Source organism: Struthio camelus, chromosome 5 (genome assembly GCF_040807025.1).
Source record: "Struthio camelus isolate bStrCam1 chromosome 5, bStrCam1.hap1, whole genome shotgun sequence".
Classification (NCBI taxonomy): Eukaryota; Metazoa; Chordata; class Aves; order Struthioniformes; family Struthionidae; genus Struthio; species Struthio camelus.
This window is the reverse complement of record NC_090946.1, coordinates 39,970,935-39,993,201: the sequence shown is the minus strand read 5'-3', so window position 1 is coordinate 39,993,201 and position 22,267 is coordinate 39,970,935. Positions and strand designations below refer to the sequence as shown.

Sequence of the window (22,267 nt, the reverse complement as noted above, 5' to 3'; positions counted from 1 at the left end):
CTGAATGAACCAGGTGGCCGACCTCCACCACAGGAGCTGGTCCTGGGCTCTCTCGCAGCCCCCAGGCAGGCCGGCATCACCAGCATCATGTGGGATCCCGGCAGCAGGGCGATACCCCGCTTGCCAGCCAGAGGGGAGGAAGAGCTGCTTGCAACAGCGAGGGCAACAGCATGGGGCTGCCTGGCCGGCGCAGGCGGTGTTTGCTGCAGCTAGGGAGCATGCAGCCCAAAGGGCCCCAGTGCTGCAGGGTGCCCCATGCACTGCGCTGCAGGTACCAGAGTGGCAAGTGCCACCTCGGCACTGGGGCACTGTGGTTCAGCCAGGAGCCGGGGGAGCAGGGACTGGGTGACGACTCGTTCACTCCTCACACAACAACCTTTGGTTTATGGTCCAAGATCTTTATTTGTCTCAGGTTTCTGCTGTGGTTGTAATGATTAAAAAAACCTCATCAGGCATTTTGGGTAATGCTATGTAAATTATCCTAAAGGCAGTGGCAGTGAGTGGGAGTCCCCACCTGGGCTGGAGCAGCCTTTTTTCTAACTTGCACAGCATCGCCGTGGCGTGGGGACAGGAAGGACATACAGACGCAGAGTAAGGCCCACATGGGCACTCAGAGCGCTTGCCCACGTACGCCAAGGTGGCCCCAGCCAGGCCCTCACCTATGCAGTTGTTCCTGGCTATGCTCACAAAAAAAAAAAGAAAAAACAACAAAAAAAAACCTGACTTTGGGAGAAGCTGAGCAACAGTATTACTTGATTTGGTCTGTATACATAAATACGCTGGGACAGGGTCTGGACACATACACTGAACCCTGCATGCTGAGGACTCTGACAACACGGACAACAGGGTTATATCCATTTACAAAGATCAGTGGCCAGCTCCTTTGGACACCCTTGGGGTGTCCTGCTGCAGCCAGGGCAGGAAAGGAGGTTTGGGGGGGCACTACCTTCCCCCCCCTCCCCACCAGTGAGCCACATATCATCCAGACAGTACCCAGCAAATGGTGGGTGAAGTGTCCCTTCCACACCTGCAATGGGCAGCAGGGAGGGCATGCTTGCAGCCCAGATGACACATGGGGCATCTCTGCCATATTGCAGGGCCACGACCCCCTCCAAGACCCTCTGCCTCTGTATCTCTCCTCTGCATGATGCTCTGTGCAGCTCTGTCCTCTGAGCAGGACAGCAGCTCCCTGTTTCCCTCCTCAAGGGCAGTTATTTTCATCATTGCTGCCTGGTTCTCAGAGGTCACATTCCCTCAGGGCTGTGGTGAGAAATCCTGCATGATATCACTGCTTTTCTTTGCAGTTTTAGTCTCTTTTGTTGTAGGACGTGTCTTGGCTTTACGCTCCTTACCCAGAAAATAGATGCTTATTTTGTCCATCCAACCATCCAGCCAACTGCCAGCTCAGGGCAGAAAGGGCCCTAGGGGGATGGTGGCGTCAAAGCCCAGGGAAAATTTTCCCCAAGGTCAGCATATCTCTGAAGGGAAAGGGAAGGGAGCTTTCCCCATCCAGGAGGGCACAATCTTGACTGCCTTGTGAGAGGGGCTGGATGGGCCAAAAGGACTTTCCTCGAGCACATCCATGCCAGACTGGTCCAAAATGTCTGACAAATGTTTGGCCCCTGTCTCTTTTCATCTTGAGGAATAAATGGTTTAAGAGCCTGTTCAAAGCATCCAGCGTTAGGCCCTCCATGGGCAGACAAACTTTAAAGCCCTGGAGAAGGTCATCCAGGGAGAGAAGAGGTGACAAACATTGATGCTGTTTGGCCAACGTCGCAAGAGCAGGGAGCTGAGGCAGGTTCCTGGTAATCTCATCTCCTTGCATCATCTTGCCTGTGGTTTTCCCCTCTGGCTTGCCAAGTGAGTCCTCAGGCCAAGAGTAACTAGAAGGAGCTGCATCTCAGAGGTACCTTGGACGTTTGTCAGCACTGAGTGAAGGGCATCATCTGCATTCACTGCACAGTCTGCACTTTTATGAGTGGGGGGCAGAGGACCTCCCCCCCCCCCCAGCAAAGGAGGCAAAGGGAAGGATTTCCATAACTTTGCTAAAGTGGTCCCTGAGTGCCAGTTTATCTGGCTGTGCCAATGTTCCTGTACTGGCACATGAGAAGGTGCTTAAAGGTTTTCTTGAAAGTGGCATTGCAGAGGGCATAGCAGGCTGGGTTGATGGTGCTGTTGACATAGCAGAGCCAATAGCCAATCGACCATACTGTATCAGGTACGCAGGTCTCACAGAAAGTGTTAATAAGGACCATCACATTATATGGAGTCCATGTGAATATGAAGGCTAGCAAGATAGCAAATATGGTTCGGGTGACTTTCTTCTCCCGGGCTGCCATCTGGCGCTTCTTCCGTACTTGGCTCCTGGCGATGCTGGCAAACTTTCTGGCAACATTGGCAGGGCGGCTGTTGGCCAGCGAGTTGTGTTCAGAGGCTCCTGCCTTAGCTGGGACGATCTCAATGGCGGTGACACATTCGGTCCCAGTTTGCTTAGTGACAATCTTAATCTTGGACCACTTGGAAGATGGGTTCACTCGGGGGTGGGATGGGCTCTGCCCTTGCCCCACTGGCAAGATTTCTGCTGTTGGCTTGTCTTTTGTGGTCTGGGTCATGCTGACTGTGCTAGACTCATTGGAGGTCTCCTTCTCCTCCTGATGGCCAGTAGCCTCTGTCTGGGCTGAGGTCTGGTCATCCACTTTCCCATTCCTCACCTCTTCCTTCACTTCCACAGCCCTCTTAGGAGAGTTGTTGTTGTTCTGTTTGATCAAGGGGCCTTTGAAGAAGGTGATGGACTTGCCTTTCCTCTCTTTCCTGCTTTCAGGCTTGTGCCTCCTCACCCTGCTCCTACTGGCCAGTGAGATGTGGATGTACAGCACCGTCATGATGACCACAGGCAGGTAGAAAGCAGCGATGGCCGTGCCGAAGGTCACTGCAGGGTTGGAGAGGAACTGGATATAGCATTCCCCCTCAGGGACTGTCCTCTTGCCCACAATGAACTGCCAGAACAAGATGGCAGGGGCCCAGAGAATGAAGGACAATATCCATGCGGCCGCAATCATTAACCCTGCCATCTTGGTGGTCCTCCTGGCTGGGTACGTCAGGGGCTTGGTGACACAGAAGTACCGGTCAAAGCTGATGATGAGTAAGTTCATGACAGAGGCATTGCTCACCACATAGTCTAGGGCGAGCCACAGGTCACACACCACGGCACCCAGTGGCCAGTAGCCTTTGATGATATAGACCGTGTAGAGATTCATGGAGAAGACCCCGATGATGAGGTCCGCGCAGGCCAGGCTGAAAAGGAAGTAGTTGTTGACAGTCTGGAGTTGGCGGTTCACCTTGATGGACAGCATCACCAGGATGTTCCCCACCACTGTGACGAGGCTGAGCGAGCCGGTAACTGTGGCAATGAAAACCAGCTCCACAGTCTTGTAGTTGGTGGGAGGCTGGATGGTCACCTCGGTGTGGTTGTTGGCAGTGAAGTTGTCGTAGGTCAGGTTGGCCATCTTCGCCTGCCAGGGCTGAGCAGAGAGGTTGTGCATGGGGTCTGCAAAGGGAGAAGGAACAGAAGGGAAGACTATTGTATCTGCTGCCCATACGTCTATCCAACCACAGCACCATAACTGTGAGCTTCTTTAATCAGTTTTAGTTTAGTTAACATACTAGGGTTAACTATATAAGATCCAACTCCTTCCTTTTCATGTCTTCTCTCCCTCCCTTTTCCCACCTTTTTCTTGCTGTGCTGTTATGTTTTTTACCCAGAAAGCCTAGGTGCTTCCAGAGCTGCATGTGAGGAGCATGGAACAATGAAGCAGGGAGGTTGGAGGTCAGGAGAGTGTAAACTGAAGTGATACTTTAGCTTTCTTCTTGTAGCACTGATACTAATGCGCTGTGGAAGTGGCACATCCCTATCAGCAGGCTGAGCCATGCAACACCTCACATCCCTGTGAACCCCTTGCGCCAGGCTTTGAAAGGGTGAGGGAATACTCTCTCTTTTGACCAGGGCACCCCCTCACCCAGCTCCTGCCCAGCTGATCCACCTCCCCATCTCCCACATACAGTGTGGGAGAGAACCCCAGCTTCCGCGACAGAGACAGAGCCCTGGGTGGGAGCAGAGCCCCAAGATAAAGTCCTGTGAACGAGGAACAGGCACCAACTGAGCCATCAGGAGGGGCTGCTCAACCCTAGTGCTTGCAGTGCTTTCCACTTCATCATTTTCCTAGGCCAGTGTTGTATTTAGCTAATGCTCAAAAATCTCCCAGTGTTATCAGGTCCCCATCTGCCCCTGTAGCCCTCTATCCAGGAGCTATTTCAAGCTACACTTTGTATCCCTGGAGCGGAGCAGTCTTGGGAGCATCCCTTGGCCTTGCTTAGCAAAGGATGAGACACACAGGGCTGCAGGGAGAGGATCTGAGGGAAGATATGGGGCAGCAGCCCTTTCCCCTGGGCTTTCGCAAGGCCAGCCTTGCCCTCTGCTGGTTGTGTCCCGCACTGTGTGCTGCACTGGGACTGCCATGGATGCCTGTGTCCAGGCAGGCATCTCCCAGAAGTAGGGGCCCTGGGGCAACCATGTGCCCCCAGTTTGCAGAGCCGGGGTGGGGGTGGGTGGTCCTGGGGTCCCACCATGGCCCTTCAGCTTTAAGGAGCAGCTGTCCCCAGACCAGCACATTTCCTTACCAGGGGTGCTCCAAGGCACTGGGGCCTTCACTCTACCTCTTTAGAGGCCACTTTGGTCTCAGAGTCTCCTGAAATGGACCACTTTGGTGTGCCTCAGAGGCCACGTCTGCAAGGTGGCTAAATCCTTTGCATCGTTTCTAAAGATTCTGCCTGTGGTTGCAGCAGGGATTTTGGCAGGAGTGTTCGGAAGGGCATGTGTCCTCCCAGCCCGTATTCATTCCCCAGCCACTGGCTGGGCCCTGTTTTCGGTAACTGGCCCCCAAGAGATGTACTGCCAGGAGTGACCCGTGGCCCTTGATTTACCCACCACAGGGCTAATAGTTTCCCAACTCCTCCCTTTCTCTGTGCTGTGATCCTTTACTCCCCTGCTGCAGCGCAACCTCATGTAAGTCCCTGCTCCTCCTGTCTGTGTGAACCTATCCATGCTAAGCCACAGCTGGGCTGGTAAGTGCCAAGATGCCCCCATGGTGAGCATGAGGTGACAAGATCGAAGCCACCAGGCAGCCAATTGCTTTAGGGCTGGGAGACACCAGCCACAGCTTCTCCAGAGCCACCCAAGCGGGAAAAACATAGAGGCCTTCAGTTTGGCTGTGACCCCCAGAGCAGGCTCTGCAGCCCTCACTTGGCGGGGATCCAAGCTCCTGATGGCTGGAGAGGGGCCTCCTCACTCAGCCCCATCTCTGTGGGGCCAGGGAGCATCTCTGCAGTAGGACCACAGCCCCAGCATGCCTGAGCTCCTGCAAGGGTGTTGGGAGGAGACCAAAAAAAAAAAAGGCTCAGATCCTACAGTGTCTGCCTGGAGGAAGGGGTCTCTCTGAGCCAAGCATAGCTAGTTGCAGAGCCTGGCAGCATTACGCGGTGGTTGCTGGAAGGACCTCTGGGCACGGAGCCAGTGCCTGCCACTAGGACAAGAGCAGGATATGGTGTGCCTCAGGCATGTCCCGCTGCCCCATGTGGCCAGCGAGTCATGGGGAGGAGGCCAGGAGGCTGCCCTGAAACACCTCCAGCCTCCCGCGGGAGGGCAATCCCTTGCGGGGGAGCATCCTGCAAAGCCTGTGCCAAGGCCTGCACAGCTCACCTCTGTCTCCAGTAGCAAACAACTCCTTCTGGAGGATGAGAGCTGGGAAAGAGAACAGAGCAAGTTATGGCACAACATCAGCCCTGAGGTGTTCGTGCAAGCCCCACAATCTCTTACCAGGTACAAACCTGGCCACCTTGGCCAGCTCTTCCAGCGAGGGTGCGGCTGGTTTTGAAGCAGCTTGGGTATATGCTGCCATTTCAGGAGGAGCCCCAGGGTCAAGCCTCTCCCCACAGGCCTCTTTTCTTGCCAGGGTGCTGCTAGTCAATGAGGGATTTTTCTCCCAAATTAAGCTCTCCCAGATTACCAAAGGGGCCATCACAGTATAGTACAAGCTCTTACATGATGACAGGGACTGGTGTGCGCAGAAGGTACCCGGTACCTGCCTGTGAACCTATCTCTGCCTCACTTCAAAAGGAGTTAAGCCTTACCTGAAAAAGTGATATGGGATTGATTACTTGCACGAAATGCAGCACCTGGCACATTAACGAAGAGGTGACATCACTTGGAAGAAGATACAGAAAACCCCAACAAACAAGGCTGCTCCCACCCCAGCCATAATACCATGCGGGATCAGTGGAAAGCACTGATTTCCACTTGGCCAAAGTGCCTCTTCCCAGCAAGCGGATGGACTGTGCCTGCTCCATCGCCTCTGAATAGACACAAGCCAAACCCTGTAATGTTTTCACAATGTATCCCCCCAGAGCCCTTCATTTTACTGAGCAATTTAATTTGTGAGCGTGGCCAGCTGCAGGCTCTCGGCAGACACTAGCCATGACAGTAAGCAGATCAGGCAGCCTGGGGTGAAGGTGTGGGTTTCCCAGATCCCTGGGTCTCCCAGATCCACTGGGCCTTCACCAGCCACATCCTGGGGCCTGGGGGCATCCTGACCACACTGCCCCAGCTAGGGCACTGCCCCAGCCGCTCCACCTAGACCCTGACCATGGCCCAAGGCAGAAGCCCTGCTGCCTTGCTCTCCCCTGTGCCCTGGGCATCCTTTACCCTCTGCCATCCCTGTCCTAGCAGTCATTATGCTCTGATGCCAGAGCAAACAGGGAGGATGCCTTATGAAAACTTGCCACAGCTGAAAGCAAAGAAAAGAAATGAGGAATACATATTCTTTCAAAGGAAGCCTTACTTATTATTTCGTAGTATTTCCAGGGCAAATGTTTTTCTTTTTCTTTGTCTTCTGTATCTTTCACAAAAAGACAATATCTTTTGTGATGATTTTTGTCATATAGCTAAGCACCCACTGAGAAATCAAGCTCCTTCAGACTGCTTGGAGTCAATGACAGGATCAGGTGGCCACTGCAGGACCACGGGGCCAATTGACTCTCCTGAAGGCAGCCCAGCATGATCCAACAGGTCAGGCAGGCATCTGACAGCTAAAAGCTGTGGCACTGAGCGTGCTTGGCAAAGCATTTCTCTTAAAGTTAGCTTGACTAACGAAGCTGGTTTTAAATGCCTTGGACATCATGAAGTTGTTTTTGCTAAACGTGTAAACACTCTATTAACACTTGAGTTTCAAAAATAGAGTTGGGCAAGCTTTGATAGCATCTCATATTTTTAAAGTCTTTTTTAAAAAATGCCCTGTGCCTTTGGTTTGTGGTGAGAGTAGAAGAATTTTGTCATGAGTAAGCATCCAAGGTTTTAATACCATCACTTTTTAAAGACATACAGAAGTAAGAAAACAGAAGCATGATTGTTGAGATGCTAAAACTGAGTATTTAATAAAAAGTGGGGTACCAGTGAAGCTGTTAAGGCAGATTCTACACTAGCCATGAACTAGGATTCAAAATCCTGTGAAAGGGCAGCCGCAGTATCAAAGCTTTTGTGATCAGCATGCCCAAACCACAGTGGTTTTGAGGTAGTTTGTTGTTCTGTGCATGGGAACAGGTACAGAATAGACCCCCTAGAAGGGCTACAGCTGCTATAGTGGCTGAGATTTTCTTACATGCGTCAGGGGAAGGTAAGTAGGTGAGGGACAAAGAAATACCTCTGTACTATTATCCTCTTAGAGTGTTACAAATGGCTTATGAAGACAAAAGTGCTTTTAAAAGAAAGCAAAACCCACAGGTAGAAAGAGTAGAAGAGCTAATTATTAACCCAGCTAGGAAGCCCACCGACGTACTCATGGCAGTGTCTTGCTTTGTGCAGTGTGTGGCGCTCCAAGTGAAAAAAAGCCATATGAAGATAGCGGAAAAGCTTTTCTTGGTTTTATCCAGTCTGGGCACTTAGCCAAGGAAGCGATAAGAGGTGGTAAATATATAAATGGCTTAGAAACATATAGTCATGGCAGCTTGGGTGCTGTTTTAATACAAATGAAGTGAGTTGTAAATTCTTAGCTTTAGTAACGTGGGAAGATTTAGCTGTCGTCCTTGTAACATCCGATCAAAAATCGAACAAACAACCAAGCATCTATCCCAAGTCTTTCAGGAAGAATTTGTACATCTTGAAACAAAGCTCCTTTCTTCTTCTTCACTAAAATAATTTTTTTACTTTAACTGATGAAATTTCATTTTCCTTTTTTTTTTTTACTTTAATTTATGCAACAGCATTTCATTTTAAGTGCCTTTAGTTAATAATCAGACTCTTGAAAAAAGCCTGTACTCCTAGTTGCCCAAAGTAGGGAAAGTCCAGCTCATCCCAATACATAAAATTGTTTGTAAAAGTCACCCAAAAATTTAAGACAAAAAGACTGGGTTTAGCTCAGCTAACATGTCTTTGGATGCCACCCACAGGTCAAGTTGAAAACCTGTGTGCTGAAAAAGAGGAAACTGGATTCTGAAAATAAATGACTTGAGTTGGTGTCTTGAAAATGAGACTTTGCTGACAGGCAAAAATAAAGACGTCCGCCTTTGGCGAGTGGACAGGAGAATGACAGTGGGTAAGGGTGCACAGCCAGGAAGAGTGAGTGCTACCATCTCGCTCCCGACCTGCCCCAACACACGGAGGCCTCCAGCAGCCTGATGTGGAGGGACACTCTGCCTGATGCTGTCAGCAAGAAGACACATATAACACTTGAAGTAACCTCAGACACCTTGGCAATTTTCTGCCCTGCCCCAGTTGATCAGGCATCTTTTCTTTCCTCATCTTCTGCTTTCTCTATCCTGTTATCTCCCTCTTCTGCCCAGGACACTCTTAGCTTGCCAGGACAGCCTGTCCCACAGCGGCACTTTGTATCCATGGCCAGAGTAGGCAGCTCGGTCTAGAGCTGGAAACAGGCCAAAGATGGCATGAATTTGCTTGGTGTCCGTGTGGCTGATCAAGCCATATGTGGTGTCTGTAGAGCTGCAGCAGCACGGCTGCAGGGGTGGCACTGGGGATAGACACCGCGTGTCGTGTTTGGGCTGCTTTGCAGCCCTCTCTGGGTAACTTTGCCTGGCTTTGTCCTAGAGATAATAGGACTCTCCTTCAACAGCAAACACTGCAACCCTTTGCAGCTGCTTTTCTTCTCCTGCTATCCTTCCCTCTCTCCTCCCCATGGACAGGCAGCCCCAGAGTCAATGGGGGAGTCTGCTAGCATGGAAAGCTATCTTCATACTTTACATTTCACATGATTTAACAGCTCCTTGTCTCCCTCTCTGCATTTTCATGAGAAGGAAAAGAGAATTTTACTGGTGATTGCCATGGGATTGACCTGGCAGAGAGAGATTCTTGCTCAGTTGCCCGATGCCTTTGATGCGTACTCTCATGGCAAGGGGACGCCTTGGACATTTCATCTCTCAGAAGTGACCCTGGAGCTCAGGGAGGCATGGTGGGGGTCAGCGACGCGCAGGGCACGTGGAGGGGCCAGGGCCAGGCACAGCCCTTGGGCTTCCCAGGGCTGGCAGGCAGCCAGCAAGCCCCAGCTCTGCCTGTACCCAGCAGGACGTGTCCAAGGATGGAGGAAGCAGGTGGCAGAGCTGAGGTGCCACAATGGACACTTCAGCACGACTCCTGCTCTGCTCTCACACCAGGCACATCATTGCCCCAGGCTGCCGTGAAGCCTCCCAGCGAGGGACCTCTCCAGCTGTCAGGCACCCACATGTGACAGAGAAGGGTGCTTTCAAACCATCCTCTTTCCTTACACCATGCTAAATCTGTCCCCCTTGTCCTCCATGTGCCCATCTCTTGCCTCCTGCACCTCCACGGCACTTATTTCCCCTTTCCCTCTCCTCCCACTTCATGTCCCCTATGCTGCATCTCCCTCCCTGTCTCCATCTCCCTCAGCGCCCATCTCCCTCTGCCCCATCCCTCTACGCCAGCACCACAGTCAAGGAGGAGACAACACAGCCTTGGCAAAGCCCAGATGACATTTCAGAAGGGCTCTGAGGGCCGACGCCTGGCAGAGACCATAACCTGAAAGAGCAATTGGATTTACTCTCTGCACTCACTGCCCCTTGTCTGCGATGCTCTGCGGGTGCTCTCCCAGACCCGCTTTCACCAGAGAGCTGCAGCAAACTCAATCACTGGCCTCCTCCCTCCCTAAGCCTTTTAGCAGTGATTTATGGCTGTTTTTCTGCTCTCCCTCTGAGCCATTAGGAGCTTCGGACTCCTCACCCACCGATAAGATCTTTTGGTCTAAGGGTTTCTGTGGCCCCAGCCCTGCAGAGCCAAGCCATTAGCAAGTGTGTCCTCAAGATAAGACAACGCCTTTCCCTTCCCAAACCCCCCTTGTGGGCTATGGAGGAGGAGATGGGGCACAGATAGCCACAGATCCAAGAAGAAAAGGTTGTAACTAGGGTGCAGTCCATCTTCTTTAGGCAGCACTTGGCACAACAGGGTCCCCATCCCTGTCTGAGACCATAGCTGCTACTGTGGAAGGACCAGACAGACAAGTCTGCTACAGAGCGAGAGACCAAAGAAGTTAGTCCAGCTCACTCCTCCATCACAGGGTGAAATGCGAGTGGAAAGGGGAAAGCCCCTGCTATTCTTTTGACATATACCTTGTAAGCAAACCTGATGAGCCCTCATGGCTCTCCAGCCTCCTGCACAGCAAGTGCCTGGCAGCCCACTGCCAGGTAAATAAGGAGAAAGCCCTATCATGGATTGCTAATGATCATCCTGTACCCAAAAAACATGCATTAAATAGAAGCAGGCACTCCATCTGGTGCAATTAGTAACTAAGCACCTGCTGAGCACTCACAATGTGTGAGACGGAGGGTCCGGAAAGCTGCGCTCCATCCTCCCCACCCCATCACTCCCTGTGTGGTAGAAGCCCAGCTTCCTTCCCCATCTCTGTTGCGATGGCTGATTTCCCCCAGGCGCGCATGTGAATACAGCCAAGCATGGCTCCCCACAGAACAAGCTTGTCAGTGGAAAGATACTGGCATTTACACTCACATGCACGCACACACAATAGTGGCACCTTGATCTGTGGCACTAACTCCTGGAATAAGCTGCCAAAGGCATGTCAGCTCCTCAGCATTGCGGTCCTAATGCTGCAATCAGATGCTTCTCCGGAAAACAGGCAGTTGCAGGCAAGAGATCAGTGGAGATAAGCGGGGTAACTCCACAGCCTGCGATAAGGACCTGTGCTCAAATCAGACTCTCAGATTGCTCCTTCTGGTCTGAACTTGCTGAGCCTACAAAGCCCTTCTCCATCAGTCAGACAGCACATTTGCTTGAGGTGCAATTCAGACCCTCCACAAGAAGCCACCCCTTCATGGTCAGATGTTCCTCCTGCCACCCCAGTCTGTCCCTGCTGCCCCGGGGTCTCCTGACTCCGCTTCCTGCTGCGTGCAGCCTTCCTGCTACACCACGACGTCCCCCTGGCCTGTCCACCACCCCAAGGGCAGCCATTCTCTCCCTGCTCTCAGCTCTGCCTCTGTCCCAGCCCCAGTCCAGGACCTGAAACATGCAGTCGTGTAGTTTGCAGGGCATGTGAGAGTGAGAGGGAGGTTGGAGAGGCAGACTGATGTCTGATCCATGTGTGGCTTGTAAGAAGGTCTCAGGAAATGAGCAGGACTGTGCACACACCCAACATGAGTGAAGGACGTCACACATCATCATATGAAACAAAGCTCAATACCAATATGTCGGTCTGAGGAAGACGTTCATAGAGGAAGGACAGGAATTAGATAAACCCTTTGTATTCTTAAAGGAATATGAGTGTAAGCTGCTCCCAGAGGAGACAGGCTTTTGATCTGCACTTATTAAATCAGGACCTCTGGAGGAACAGCAAAGCTGAAAGACACTGAGCCCAATGCACTCCCACCCCAGCAGTGAAGGGATTCATGTAGCTATTTGCTTCTGGTTAGATATTATCTGTGTAAACTCCAGGCACGTCACATACAATAAAGCCTTTCCAGAGGTCAAACTCTGTATAACTCTCTAAGAGGGAGGGAAGCTGCCCCTTCTCCCCACCGTCGGAGCAGGGAAGTCCTGGAGCACCGCACATATCCCACAGCACAACCCACTGCACGCTGAGAATAGGTTGAGCCTGGGTTGAGTCCGAAGGCGCAGCTGGTGCTCACCCTGGCCCCAGGCCACGGGTTTTGCTCAGCTCCTTGCAGTGAGGCTGCCTGGACCTCGACCCAACTGGCACCCTGGAGCAGGGAGCACCGGCAGGTTCATTGCCTTCAGGAAGCAGGTTTTGACCACGACGTAGGGGCTGACATTCGCAGGTAGGTACAGCCCAAGGCACTGTGGCTCCAGTTCGGTGGGGAGGGTTGAAGGTCGAGGTTAGCACAGAGCCAGACCAAATTAAGGCTGGTATTTTCATTGGAAAGAGCTGCTGAAGGAATGTGCCCTAAGCGGCAAAAAGCCCACTAAGAATCATCCCAGCCCCAATCCCAGCCGTCCTCTGTTTATCTTGGCCTTCCTAAAAGTGCCGAGAGGGTAAAAATCTAATGGGATTAGTTCTGTCATCTTAAATTGCTAACGTAATGCAGGTCTGAGCATTTAGCACAGAGATAACTGAACTCTGAGAAAAGGGAAGGAGGGAGGGAGGGAAGAAGGGAGAGGGAGAAAAAAGAGGGGAGGGATAGAAAATGCTAAATGGTTACTTGTGTTTATGGTGTGTGTGTGTGTGTGTGTGTGTGTGTGTGTGTGACACAAAGGGAAGGATGGGTGATGGTTTGTGGTGATAATTGCGTTACCTAATACTCATTAATTAGTTACTGAGTCATGGCACCAGTTTACATTTAGTGAGTGATTGTTCTGGTTGACAGATTCACGCCCCTCAAAGAGTGTGAAAATATAGCTCCTAGATACCAGTAATAGGCACCTTAGAAATATGATGGATAGATGGAGAGTGAGAGAGAGAATAAAGTGGGGGCTATTCCTAGCAGGGGGATTAGCCTGGGTGTGCACTGTCAGGGAGGGCTCTGCCTGGCTGATGTCAGGCTGGGCAGGCTGCTCCTGTGCCTCTACATCAGGAATGATTAAGGCAATAAAACAAACAGGAAAACAGAAAGGAGAACAGCCAGCGGTATTTGTTCCATTAAGATGCCAGGGCTCCCTGTGCCCTCCAAGCTCCAGCTGGCAGGCAGCGTTGGCACCCGGTCAATGATCCCTTGAAGTCCTTATCTAGCTCTAAGCAAGATATGATCCATCTTGCTGGCAGAATAGCTCATCTCCAATAACGTATGGGATGGATCCAGGCATTTTATTTGTTTCCATTGAATAATTTATTCATGTTTTTTTCTCTCTTATTCAACTGGTTCTGAGGAGGTGAAAGAAAATTCCTCTGTCCTCACAAGCAGGGCGTCTCTGACGGTTTTTCCAGGAGCCACAGGACAAGCAGAGGGCAGCTGGTGAGGGCAGGGGAATGGAGAATCAGTCACCCTTGTGCTCAGCACGTTTGTGCTTCAGGATTTGAAAAATTCCTAGATTCACAGCCAGTGAGGCCAGAAGGGAGCATTGCAATCACCTAATCCGACCAGCCAGAAGTCTCCCTGTATTCGCTCCCTTTGCGACCGGGTGTCTGCCACTGGATTTCAAAACAAAACCAAGAGACAGCGTCCAAGTTGATGTCCACTCAGCCCTGAGAAATGCCTGCTGGTCTGAGCCCATCGCTTTTGTTCCAAGCATGTAATTAGTGCTCATTCCAACAGATTAATTAGCACCTATCTATTTGAGCCCAGGCCCAGCACCGGAGACGGCTAAACACTCACCCTCCAGACAAACAGCTTTCCAGCTGCTCTGGCACTGCTACACCCCCATGCCTGAGCAGGGCACCCCCTCCCCTGATATTCCCTGGGCTTGCCCATGTCTCTAACATATTCTGCATCATACATCATTTGCAAGGGGCTAATATACAGTCTGCTCACAACATCATAAGACAAAAAACAAATCAGTGAGAAAGTGCTTTTAAGTGTTTAAAAGTCACATATACAAATAATCTTCCAGCATATTGGCCTTTCTGACAATTGATTAACCATCTGCTACTCATTCTTTAGGCCTAGCAAACAATCTATAAATGGAACTCTAATAGAAAGTACACCAGTTAAACAACATCCAAAATAAACCTTAGCCTTACCCTGCTGTGCCCAGCCTGCAGCCCTTGGGCACCAGTAGCTCACGAGCAGTTCCCAAACCAGACCCGGCTCCTGTGGGTAACATCACTACGGGAGAAAACAAACTAGCAGGGACTGCCAGGGCCGAGCTCTCATGTCACAGCGGGCCCCAGCCGCCTGCCCAGCACAACGGCACGCTGCAGCGGGACCACAGGGGACCCACTGACCCATCCCTCTTGCAAACCATGCCTCAGCTGCCCAAAGGCCACAGCTGGCAGCTCACAGCTCTTGGCAAGCTGCAGACTTCAGCCTGTGCCATTCAGCTGGAGAGGTGCTAGGCTTTCAGCCATGCCCAGATAGAGCTGTATTTCTCCCCTCCTGTCTACTGCACTAATCCTCTCTGCCTCAGAGAGATGCTCATGTTCTTTTATATCCCTGGGCTGAAGCTTTAATAGGACCCAGCTGTTTCAAGGCAGCGCAACAGAAATAACCCTGTTGCAGCTACAGGTTCTGCTTCTGGGAAAGGCTTATGGACTCAGTCAGCAGAGAGGGTAAGGCGGGTGAGGATGACAGAGGATTACAGCAACAAGTGGCTGTCTGGATCAGCTGTGCTCTCCCCAGGGAGAGGTCAGTGTCTGGGATCAGAGGCCTGCTGGAGAGACAGTGCTACAGGAGAGACCCAGGGAAAGAGCACACCGGAGGTCAGGGAACTATGAGAAGAGCCTCAACCCCAGACGTGGGTGGTAAAAAGAGCTGCTCCCTCCACCCGAGAGGCAAAGACAGCCCTACCTGAGGCCAGTAAGGGGGATGGACTCAGACCCTGCCAGGCTTTGGGGAAGCCAGTTGCAAAGAAGCATCACTAACCTCTCCCTACCCTGTTGCTGCCCCACAGAAACCTGACCACCCGTGCTGGGCACCCACCGCCCACCCGGGGGGCCAGCTGTGCCCAGTACCTCCGCAGGAGCCAGGCTGGCACTGGGTGACGCATGGGCTGGGCCTCTGTGCAGAGTGCCACAGCACCCTGCGCCAGCCCCCACGGATGCGGGGTGGGGGCATGGTCTGGACAAAGCACAGACTTCTACCTCTACGGAATAGTTGCCCTCCTTAGACCGAGTCTCATCTTTTTCCCTTTTCGGGGGTGGAGGGGGGGATGCTTGCCTGGAGGGAGGCACATCAGCCTGCTGGGTGCTGGGCTCTTTTGGAGGCCTCCAGGCTGGACGTGCCTTTCAGTCAGACCATCCAGGAAAGACCCTCTTTCCTTCTCCACTTACTACCAGGGAGAACTTCACCTGTTTGGCATCCTTTAGTAATCCTTCCCTCACTGATGTTGCCAAAGGGTTTTGGTCAGACACTGTTCTCCTAAGCTCTGTACAGAGGGGGAAAAGGGCCATCCAGCAGCACTGGGTGCCTACAGATGCCCTGGAGGAGTACAAGGCGGGCAGCGGGATGGACACTGGGCTCTGTGCATCAGGGACCCAGCGTTCGCCATGGCCTTCGCAGGCACCAGCGCAGAGGGAGGGCAGCACGGAGGCTGCATTTCCCTTGGTAAGCCGCTCATCACAAGGCTGAGTGACAGTGGAGGAGAAGGCACCAAGGTGCTCAGCTGAAATTTTAAAGAGCAGGCCAGTGGGACCAGAGCCCCTTGCCCCATGGAGCAAGGAGAGGCTCTGCAGGGCTTTGAAATGGCAAATAAGCCACTTAAGTGATGGGTGAGCTTAAGGGAGCTGATGGAGGGGACTGCCAAGGACAGAAAAACCAGCAAGGGAGAGGGGCTTGCAAGTTGGATGTGGATGTGACAGTGCAAAATTGTGCTTACAGAAGCAAGAGGGAAGGGACATCCCAGCAGCTGGGGGATCAGAGGAGAGCTGTAGTCGTGGGAACAGACAGGAGAGCTAAATCTTCAGAGTGGCTGTGAAAGAAAGAACTGAAAGTATTAGAGCCTTCCTGGCCATGAGACCCACCAGAGAGTTTGGGCATGAAAGTGATGCCTGAGCAACTGGTGAGAGTGAAAGGCAGGACAGAGATCTCACCCACAGAGATCAAATAAGGTGGGAGCAAGAGTCTTGAAACTGGAAAAGTCAGAGAGCTCTCTTTGCCACACACAGCTTGAGGTTAGTCCTACAGGAGACTCTGGGGACAAGCCGGGATCCTAGCAGAGAGGAGGTAACAGTGCTGGGCTTGCAGGGGACGTTTCTCAGTGCTGAAGGAGATGGAGGACAGGGCTGTGTGGGGTCTTCTGGGGCTGACAAGGACTCTGCAGAGAGCTGTGCAGAGGAGGAGGCCAGATCTCTGGGCCAGGGCAGAGCCCTATACTAACTCTGCAGGCACGTGGCTGTGCTGTGCATTGGCTTTAACCATTTCACTGCCTGTGGCTGCACACAGCAGCAGAGGGTTTTGGGAGTCAGACAGCACTTACGAGCAGTGGGTTGGTGGCCTGAGCTGTACAAACACTCAGCCTAGGGATGGAGGCGAGTGTGCTAGACGCAGTTCCTAAGTACTACAGAAAGACAGACCCAAATCTGGGCAACTCCCATCTTTTGTCCGACAAAAGCTGATGCCAATAGGATTTCATCGCTCTCCGCTCCCACACATACTTCTTACGGCTTTATCTGGGACTGAAAACAGGGCAGTTGCCAGTGGAGCGGGGATCCAAACTATCCCAAAACCTCTAGAGAAAGCAAGATGCACAGCATGTTCTTTTCAATCTCAATCATGCAAAGACCCTACAAGGAGGCCTGTCCCTCCGAGGCAGCAGTCAGACCGTTTCATTGCCTTTCTAAGGGAACTAGCTAATATCAACACTGGGACAGTTTCCAAGTGAGGGGTCACTGAAGTAATGCTTTCCACTTGCGAGCAGCTGTGGTAGGAGTTGCTCCATGACCCGGAACAGCACGACAGAGTCCAGGACATTGTGTTTTCAAAATGGTATTTTCAGACCTTGCTATTGCAACTAAAACTTTGAGTTTCCCACAGAATAATCAATCTGATACTGCCTCAAGATGAACTGTCTGACACAAACCAAGACAGCATTAACCCTTAAACCTGCAGACAGTGCAGTTAGCTCTTGCCCTGCCAGCTACAAAGCAAGTCAGTAATTTCCATGTTCCGGGCATACCTGAACAGCCTTGTCTTCCAGATGCCAAAAGCTGAGGCACCCCTCAGCTTTTGGTGCCAGTCGCCACTGCCTCCTGTGACAGCTTTGGCAGGCTACGTGGGCATTGCCAATACAACCTGCTGCGGTAACTTGCAAGCTGCAAGGTGCTGTAAATTACATGTAATTTAATACCAGTTGTGGTAATACAAAGGCTGCTTCCCTGGCTGGATTTCTTATGTTTGGTGTCAGCAGTGCTGCACCATAGTTACCAAGGAGCTCTAGCAGAACCCACTTCACCCAAGCAGTTCCCAAGCGTCCAGGGGCAGTTTGCCATGGTTTAAGTAGTCTTTCCGTAAAGCTCAAACTTTCCAGCACCTCCTCTTCCTGCATGAACGGAACTCATCTGTGAGGCTCTTGAGGCCAAGGAAACAGCCAGTGTGTTCCTCATGGCCCTCTCCAGCCGTCTCTGAAGTGCAGAAACAATGAACAGGGTTGCTGCTGGTCCTCTGCTGAAGGCACATCTCAGCCTTCCTAATGCTTGGGGAGGGGAAGAAGGAAGTAAGGGAGTCTGCGGCATCTCTGCAATTGCATCATTCACTGAGCAGGGCTGAGGCCCATGCTGCTCGGGAGTAGCGCGATGGGAAGAGGGGCATGGCAAGACTGGAGGGCCAATGTTGCTCACAGCTCTGACTTGCAAGACCTCCAGAAAAGGTGTGGGGATTGTCAGAGTAATAAGGCTTTGTGTCTGCAGCCACTGCATTTGAAGACTTTGATAGGCCAGTGAAGTTTATTTTCTCAGCAAACTAACGTATTATATGGTGTAAATTGGGTCCTCATTTGAGTTCCTCTGTCCTGCCATGCTGCCTTAGGTTTGAAGGTGTCTCCTGCAGGGCTGTGGGAACAGCCCTAGGGTGGAAAGCATGACAAACGGTGTCTGACAAGGGAGGAGGTCAAGGCTGGGGAATTTTCCCAGCAGAGGGTCTTCTCAGGAAGTAGCTTGCCAATGCTCACTGTTTCAAGGGAACTTCAGGTCTGAAGTCATATCAAATAAGGTTATACTGGCCCAAAGTCAAGACCAAACAAGGGACAGGTACATCTGCAGGAAAGACAAGGTGGATGGCTACACAGAGCGTAGGGACACCTGTGTGTCTGCCAGGAGAGACCAGAGGCTGGCTGTGCACCTGCCGCTGAAACCCTCAGTGCAGCTCCCAGATGATCTTGTCTCAGTGTGGGGGGACCCAACCAGCACACCTGCAGGAGCGATACCATGCTCTACACGCCTGCACTCGTGGGCACTTGCCCCTTTGCACCCTCCGCAGCAGAAAACCAGTCTAGAGAGGAAGCCTGCCTGGCAACCATTTGCCTAGGAAATGCCTAACTCTGCCTCGAAGCTTCGGCTAATGAATTCATAGAAATTCATTCTCAAGCTCAGTGAGCACAAGGGTCTGCATGCATTGAGCCCTTTCCGTGCCTAAAGAGTTGCATGGATGTCAATGTGGGCAGTGCTCTTCTAGAGGCCACAAATGCTGGAACTAGTCAAGGCTGACACACTCTCCCACCTGGCTATTATTTAAATAATAGCTACCTAGTAACACTATACAGACTGCCCCAGGAGCTGCGCAGAAGAGCACATGAGCCTTCCTAGAAACTGGCAGCTGTTTTCTATCTGGTTGTCTGAATCTCTCAGAAGAGAGATGGCTTTGGCGTGACTCCAAATGCAGACTTGAAGAGGCTTCAACGTGGCCCAGGTGCTGAGGACCCCGCTGGTGCCTGGTGCAGCCACGCTTGTGGCTGGCTCTAGTGCTAATGCAGGCTAAGGAGAAGTGAGTGGGTGGAGATGCTGGGAAAAGGGTGGAAAAAAGAGAGGAAGTAGGTGGAAATTACTTGATTCAAACTTTTACTTCTTCGCTGCCCCAGTTCCCACTCCCCTGCTACTTCCTGAAATGTGTTCTTTAAAGAGGTATTTTAGACCTAGCCCAGAACGGATGTTGAAATGCAAAGCAAACGTCTACCCTTAGATTCCTGGAGAATGAAAAGGGCATATCACCATGTCAAACTAAACAGAGACTCTCTCAAGGACAAAGTCTCCTTCTCCAAAAGATGCCCATCAAAGCTCTGATTTAGAGTGCCTAAGAGAAGGGATCAGTTTGTGCACATGAAACTCTTGCAGCCTATGTATGCATGTGGAAAGTCAAGCTGCGTTTGTGCACAAAGCAGCAGTCTGTTGCAACTGTGGCCTCCATTTCCCTCTCCTCCTCTTGCTATTGCTCTCCCCACTGTCTTTTCAGATATGTAGCTGCCTTGTCAGCTCTGCTGGGCAGAACAACCTGCTGGCCCAGTCCTAATCACCTCTGTTGCTCGCTGGGTAGCAGCACACCAGGGAAAGAAGAGCTCCAAAGTAAAGGCATGCTAGATACTAGTGTGTATCAGCAGTCCTTGTTGTTCTCACTATTTTTACGCCCCCTCTCCTTTTTTCCCCCCCGGGGAGATGTTTGTCATTTTTCTTAAAAAAAAAAAAAAGAAAAAACCCACAACAATGACAAAGAAAACAATATCAATAGGATCCTTGTGGGGACAGTTTAAAGAGAAAATCATGCTCCTTCTGCAAACTCAGAGTAATTAGATCACAGCATTAATTAATCATTTCAGTTCATTTCTCTTCTGTGAAAGAAAACAGACCAACCATCTGAGATGGGCATGCCCCCTCATGTGAATAAACAAACCACTTCTGCTGGTAACCTTCCTACTTCTCCCTGCAGCCTCCCCTGCCTGCTCACCAGGTCAGTTCTCGGCCTACGTTGCCACTCTGTTCAGCAAACCTGCTAACTTTCTGCCGGGTGCAGGCTCTGAGCAGTGACATCCTGGCTTGGCTCCCACGGGAAGCGACAGCACCACCACCCCCCTCACAGAGACCTACTTCCATCCCTGCTTCTCCTCCCAGCTGGAGAAAACCTAGGGCTCTGCCCTTTGGCCAGTCTGTCAGTCAGTGAACAGGGAACGTGTCACTATCTTTTAGGATGTCTTCATGGCTGAAAACACCCACTCAGATTCCCTGCTTTTTGCTGGGACATGTACGGAGGCCTAGTCCAGGCCACAGAGCGACAGCAGGCACTCAGGTCACAGTGGTCAGGGGGCTAGAAAGCAGGAGTGCCCAGCAACAGTGACAGCTAAAAGCATCTTGCTGTTGCCTCTGGTTTAAACGTAAGCATCACCACTGATAACGTTTCACTGAAGGCCTGGGCTCTAGGACCCTGGCAGCTCAATATTTCGATAGACAGTGCCAGCATCAACAAGCCACCCCACTGGGAGGGTGCCAGCCCTCCCCACACCCCCGCTCATTCTGCCAGTGGAGGCAGGAAAAGCCGAGCCACTCGGAGAGGTCACTCAAGGCACCTGTGACAAATTAGAGAGCCTCTAAATGTCTAAGTAGAGCCACTACTTTTGTGAACTACCAGCAGGGTGTAAGCACTGTTAGCTATTTCTTTTCTCAGGCAAGAAAGTAACTCTCTAGGCTTGGTGTTTGCAAAGATCAGCTAGAAAATGTGGCCATGGCACAGTCAGAGAGCTTTAAAGCAGGGGACAAGAGAACCTAACATTGCTTCGATTAAAGAAAAAAAAAAAAAGACAAGAACTGTTCCCTGATTTGAGGCCAGTGTCATTATTTTGGGAGAAAGAAGGGTGGGGCTGCCTGATTCTTGCCCACAGCAGGTCACAGAGAGCACTGGGCAGCTGTGCCAGCAAGGGATAAAGGGCAGGTGGGACGCACATCTCGGGGCGACGGGGGCAAAATCTATTCCCCTTGCAATGCTCAGCCTGGAAAGGGCTCTGCAGAGAGGTGGAGTAGCTTCTGCCTAGTCATGTCTTAAAGTCCTGGGAGATGTCCACAAGGACCAGAGGCTCTTTATCCTCAATAGGGATAAAGTATCCCAAAGATAAGGGACTTCTTCCCTGCTGCTCCTGTTAGAAAATAAGGGGAGCAGAGAAAAATTGCAGGTAGTTTCCTGCCCAAAAAACCAAATCTCTTTCCAAGGGAGGTAACCAGGGAGCAAATTGCCCTCCCGCTGTGTTCCTCACTGTGGGGGGGTGCCTGCCTCACTTGGGTGCAGGCTGCACATATTCCCCGGCAGGCTCACCTTTTCCAGTACCAACAGGGCCCGTTCCTAGGTGATCAGAGGGACCCGAGGTGCCTTGGACTAAGGATGCTGGGGAGCACTGACGGTCTGGATGGGAGCAGGGAAGGGGAGCTGTCAGACCGCGTCCCAGTGCTGTGGCAGGGCTGCAGCCTTGCCCACCACCACAGGGTGATAAGCCGGGGGGAAGGAGGGCGATCCCAACCCGCTAGGCACCCCCGGGGATCCAGGGGTGCAAGAAAGTTGACAGAGAGACAGACTCCCCCTCTCTCCCCCCCCAATTCCGGGACGACCGGGATGCAACATTGCCCGGGGGTATGCGCACACGCACACACACACACACACACACACACACACACACACACACACACACCCATGCACAGGCAAGCCATGCTGTGTTCCCCCCCCCGCCGCCCCCAGCGACTCCTGGGGGGCGGGGGGGGGGGACCCGCGGGAATGCCCTGCCCCCCGCCCCGTGCACACGGGCCCTCGAGCAGCGACTCACCGGGCAGCCCCCAGGGCGCGCCGCCGCCGGCCGCCGAGCGGTTCTCAGCGGCCATGGTGCAGCGCCGAGCACGCCGCCGCGCCGTCGGGGGCTCGGGCGAGCATGGCCCCGGCCGGCTCCCGGCGGCGCCGAGCGCGGCGGAGGGGCGGGGAGGGGCGGGGGGAGGGCGGCGGCGGCCGCCGAGGGGGGAGGACACAACTCCGCCGGCTCTGCCGGGTCCTCACCCCTCCCCCGCCCCCAGATGTGCCGCCCCCAGATGTGCCGCCCCCCGCCGCAAAGACATCCCGGGCCGGGGTTGGGGGGTGGGGGGGGTGGGAGGGGGACACACACAGAGCGACGTCA

The 22,267-nt window shown here is 52.4% G+C and overlaps 1 protein-coding gene across 3 annotated transcripts; it reads right to left on the bottom strand.

Annotated features, from left to right (window-relative positions):
- Nucleotides 1–380: 380 nt before the first annotated feature.
- On the bottom strand, nt 381–22,055 carry CHRM4 (cholinergic receptor muscarinic 4). 3 transcript variants are annotated; one of them, XM_068945806.1, is made up of 3 exons: nt 21,926–22,005; nt 5,756–5,797; nt 387–3,547 (listed from the first exon to the last, which is right to left on the bottom strand). In XM_068945806.1, the coding sequence occupies exons 1-3, from the start codon at nt 21,978–21,980 to the stop codon at nt 2,070–2,072; spliced, it is 1,575 nt and encodes a 524-aa protein (XP_068801907.1). In that variant the 5' UTR covers nt 21,981–22,005; the 3' UTR covers nt 387–2,069. The 3 variants fall into 3 exon arrangements, with proteins under 3 accessions (XP_068801908.1, XP_068801907.1, XP_009682894.1); XM_068945807.1 differs by lacking the exon at nt 5,756–5,797 and having other exon boundaries at nt 381–3,547; nt 21,926–22,055; XM_009684599.2 differs by lacking the exons at nt 5,756–5,797; nt 21,926–22,005 and adding an exon at nt 14,220–14,598.
- Between the last annotated feature and the right edge of the window lie 212 nt (nt 22,056–22,267).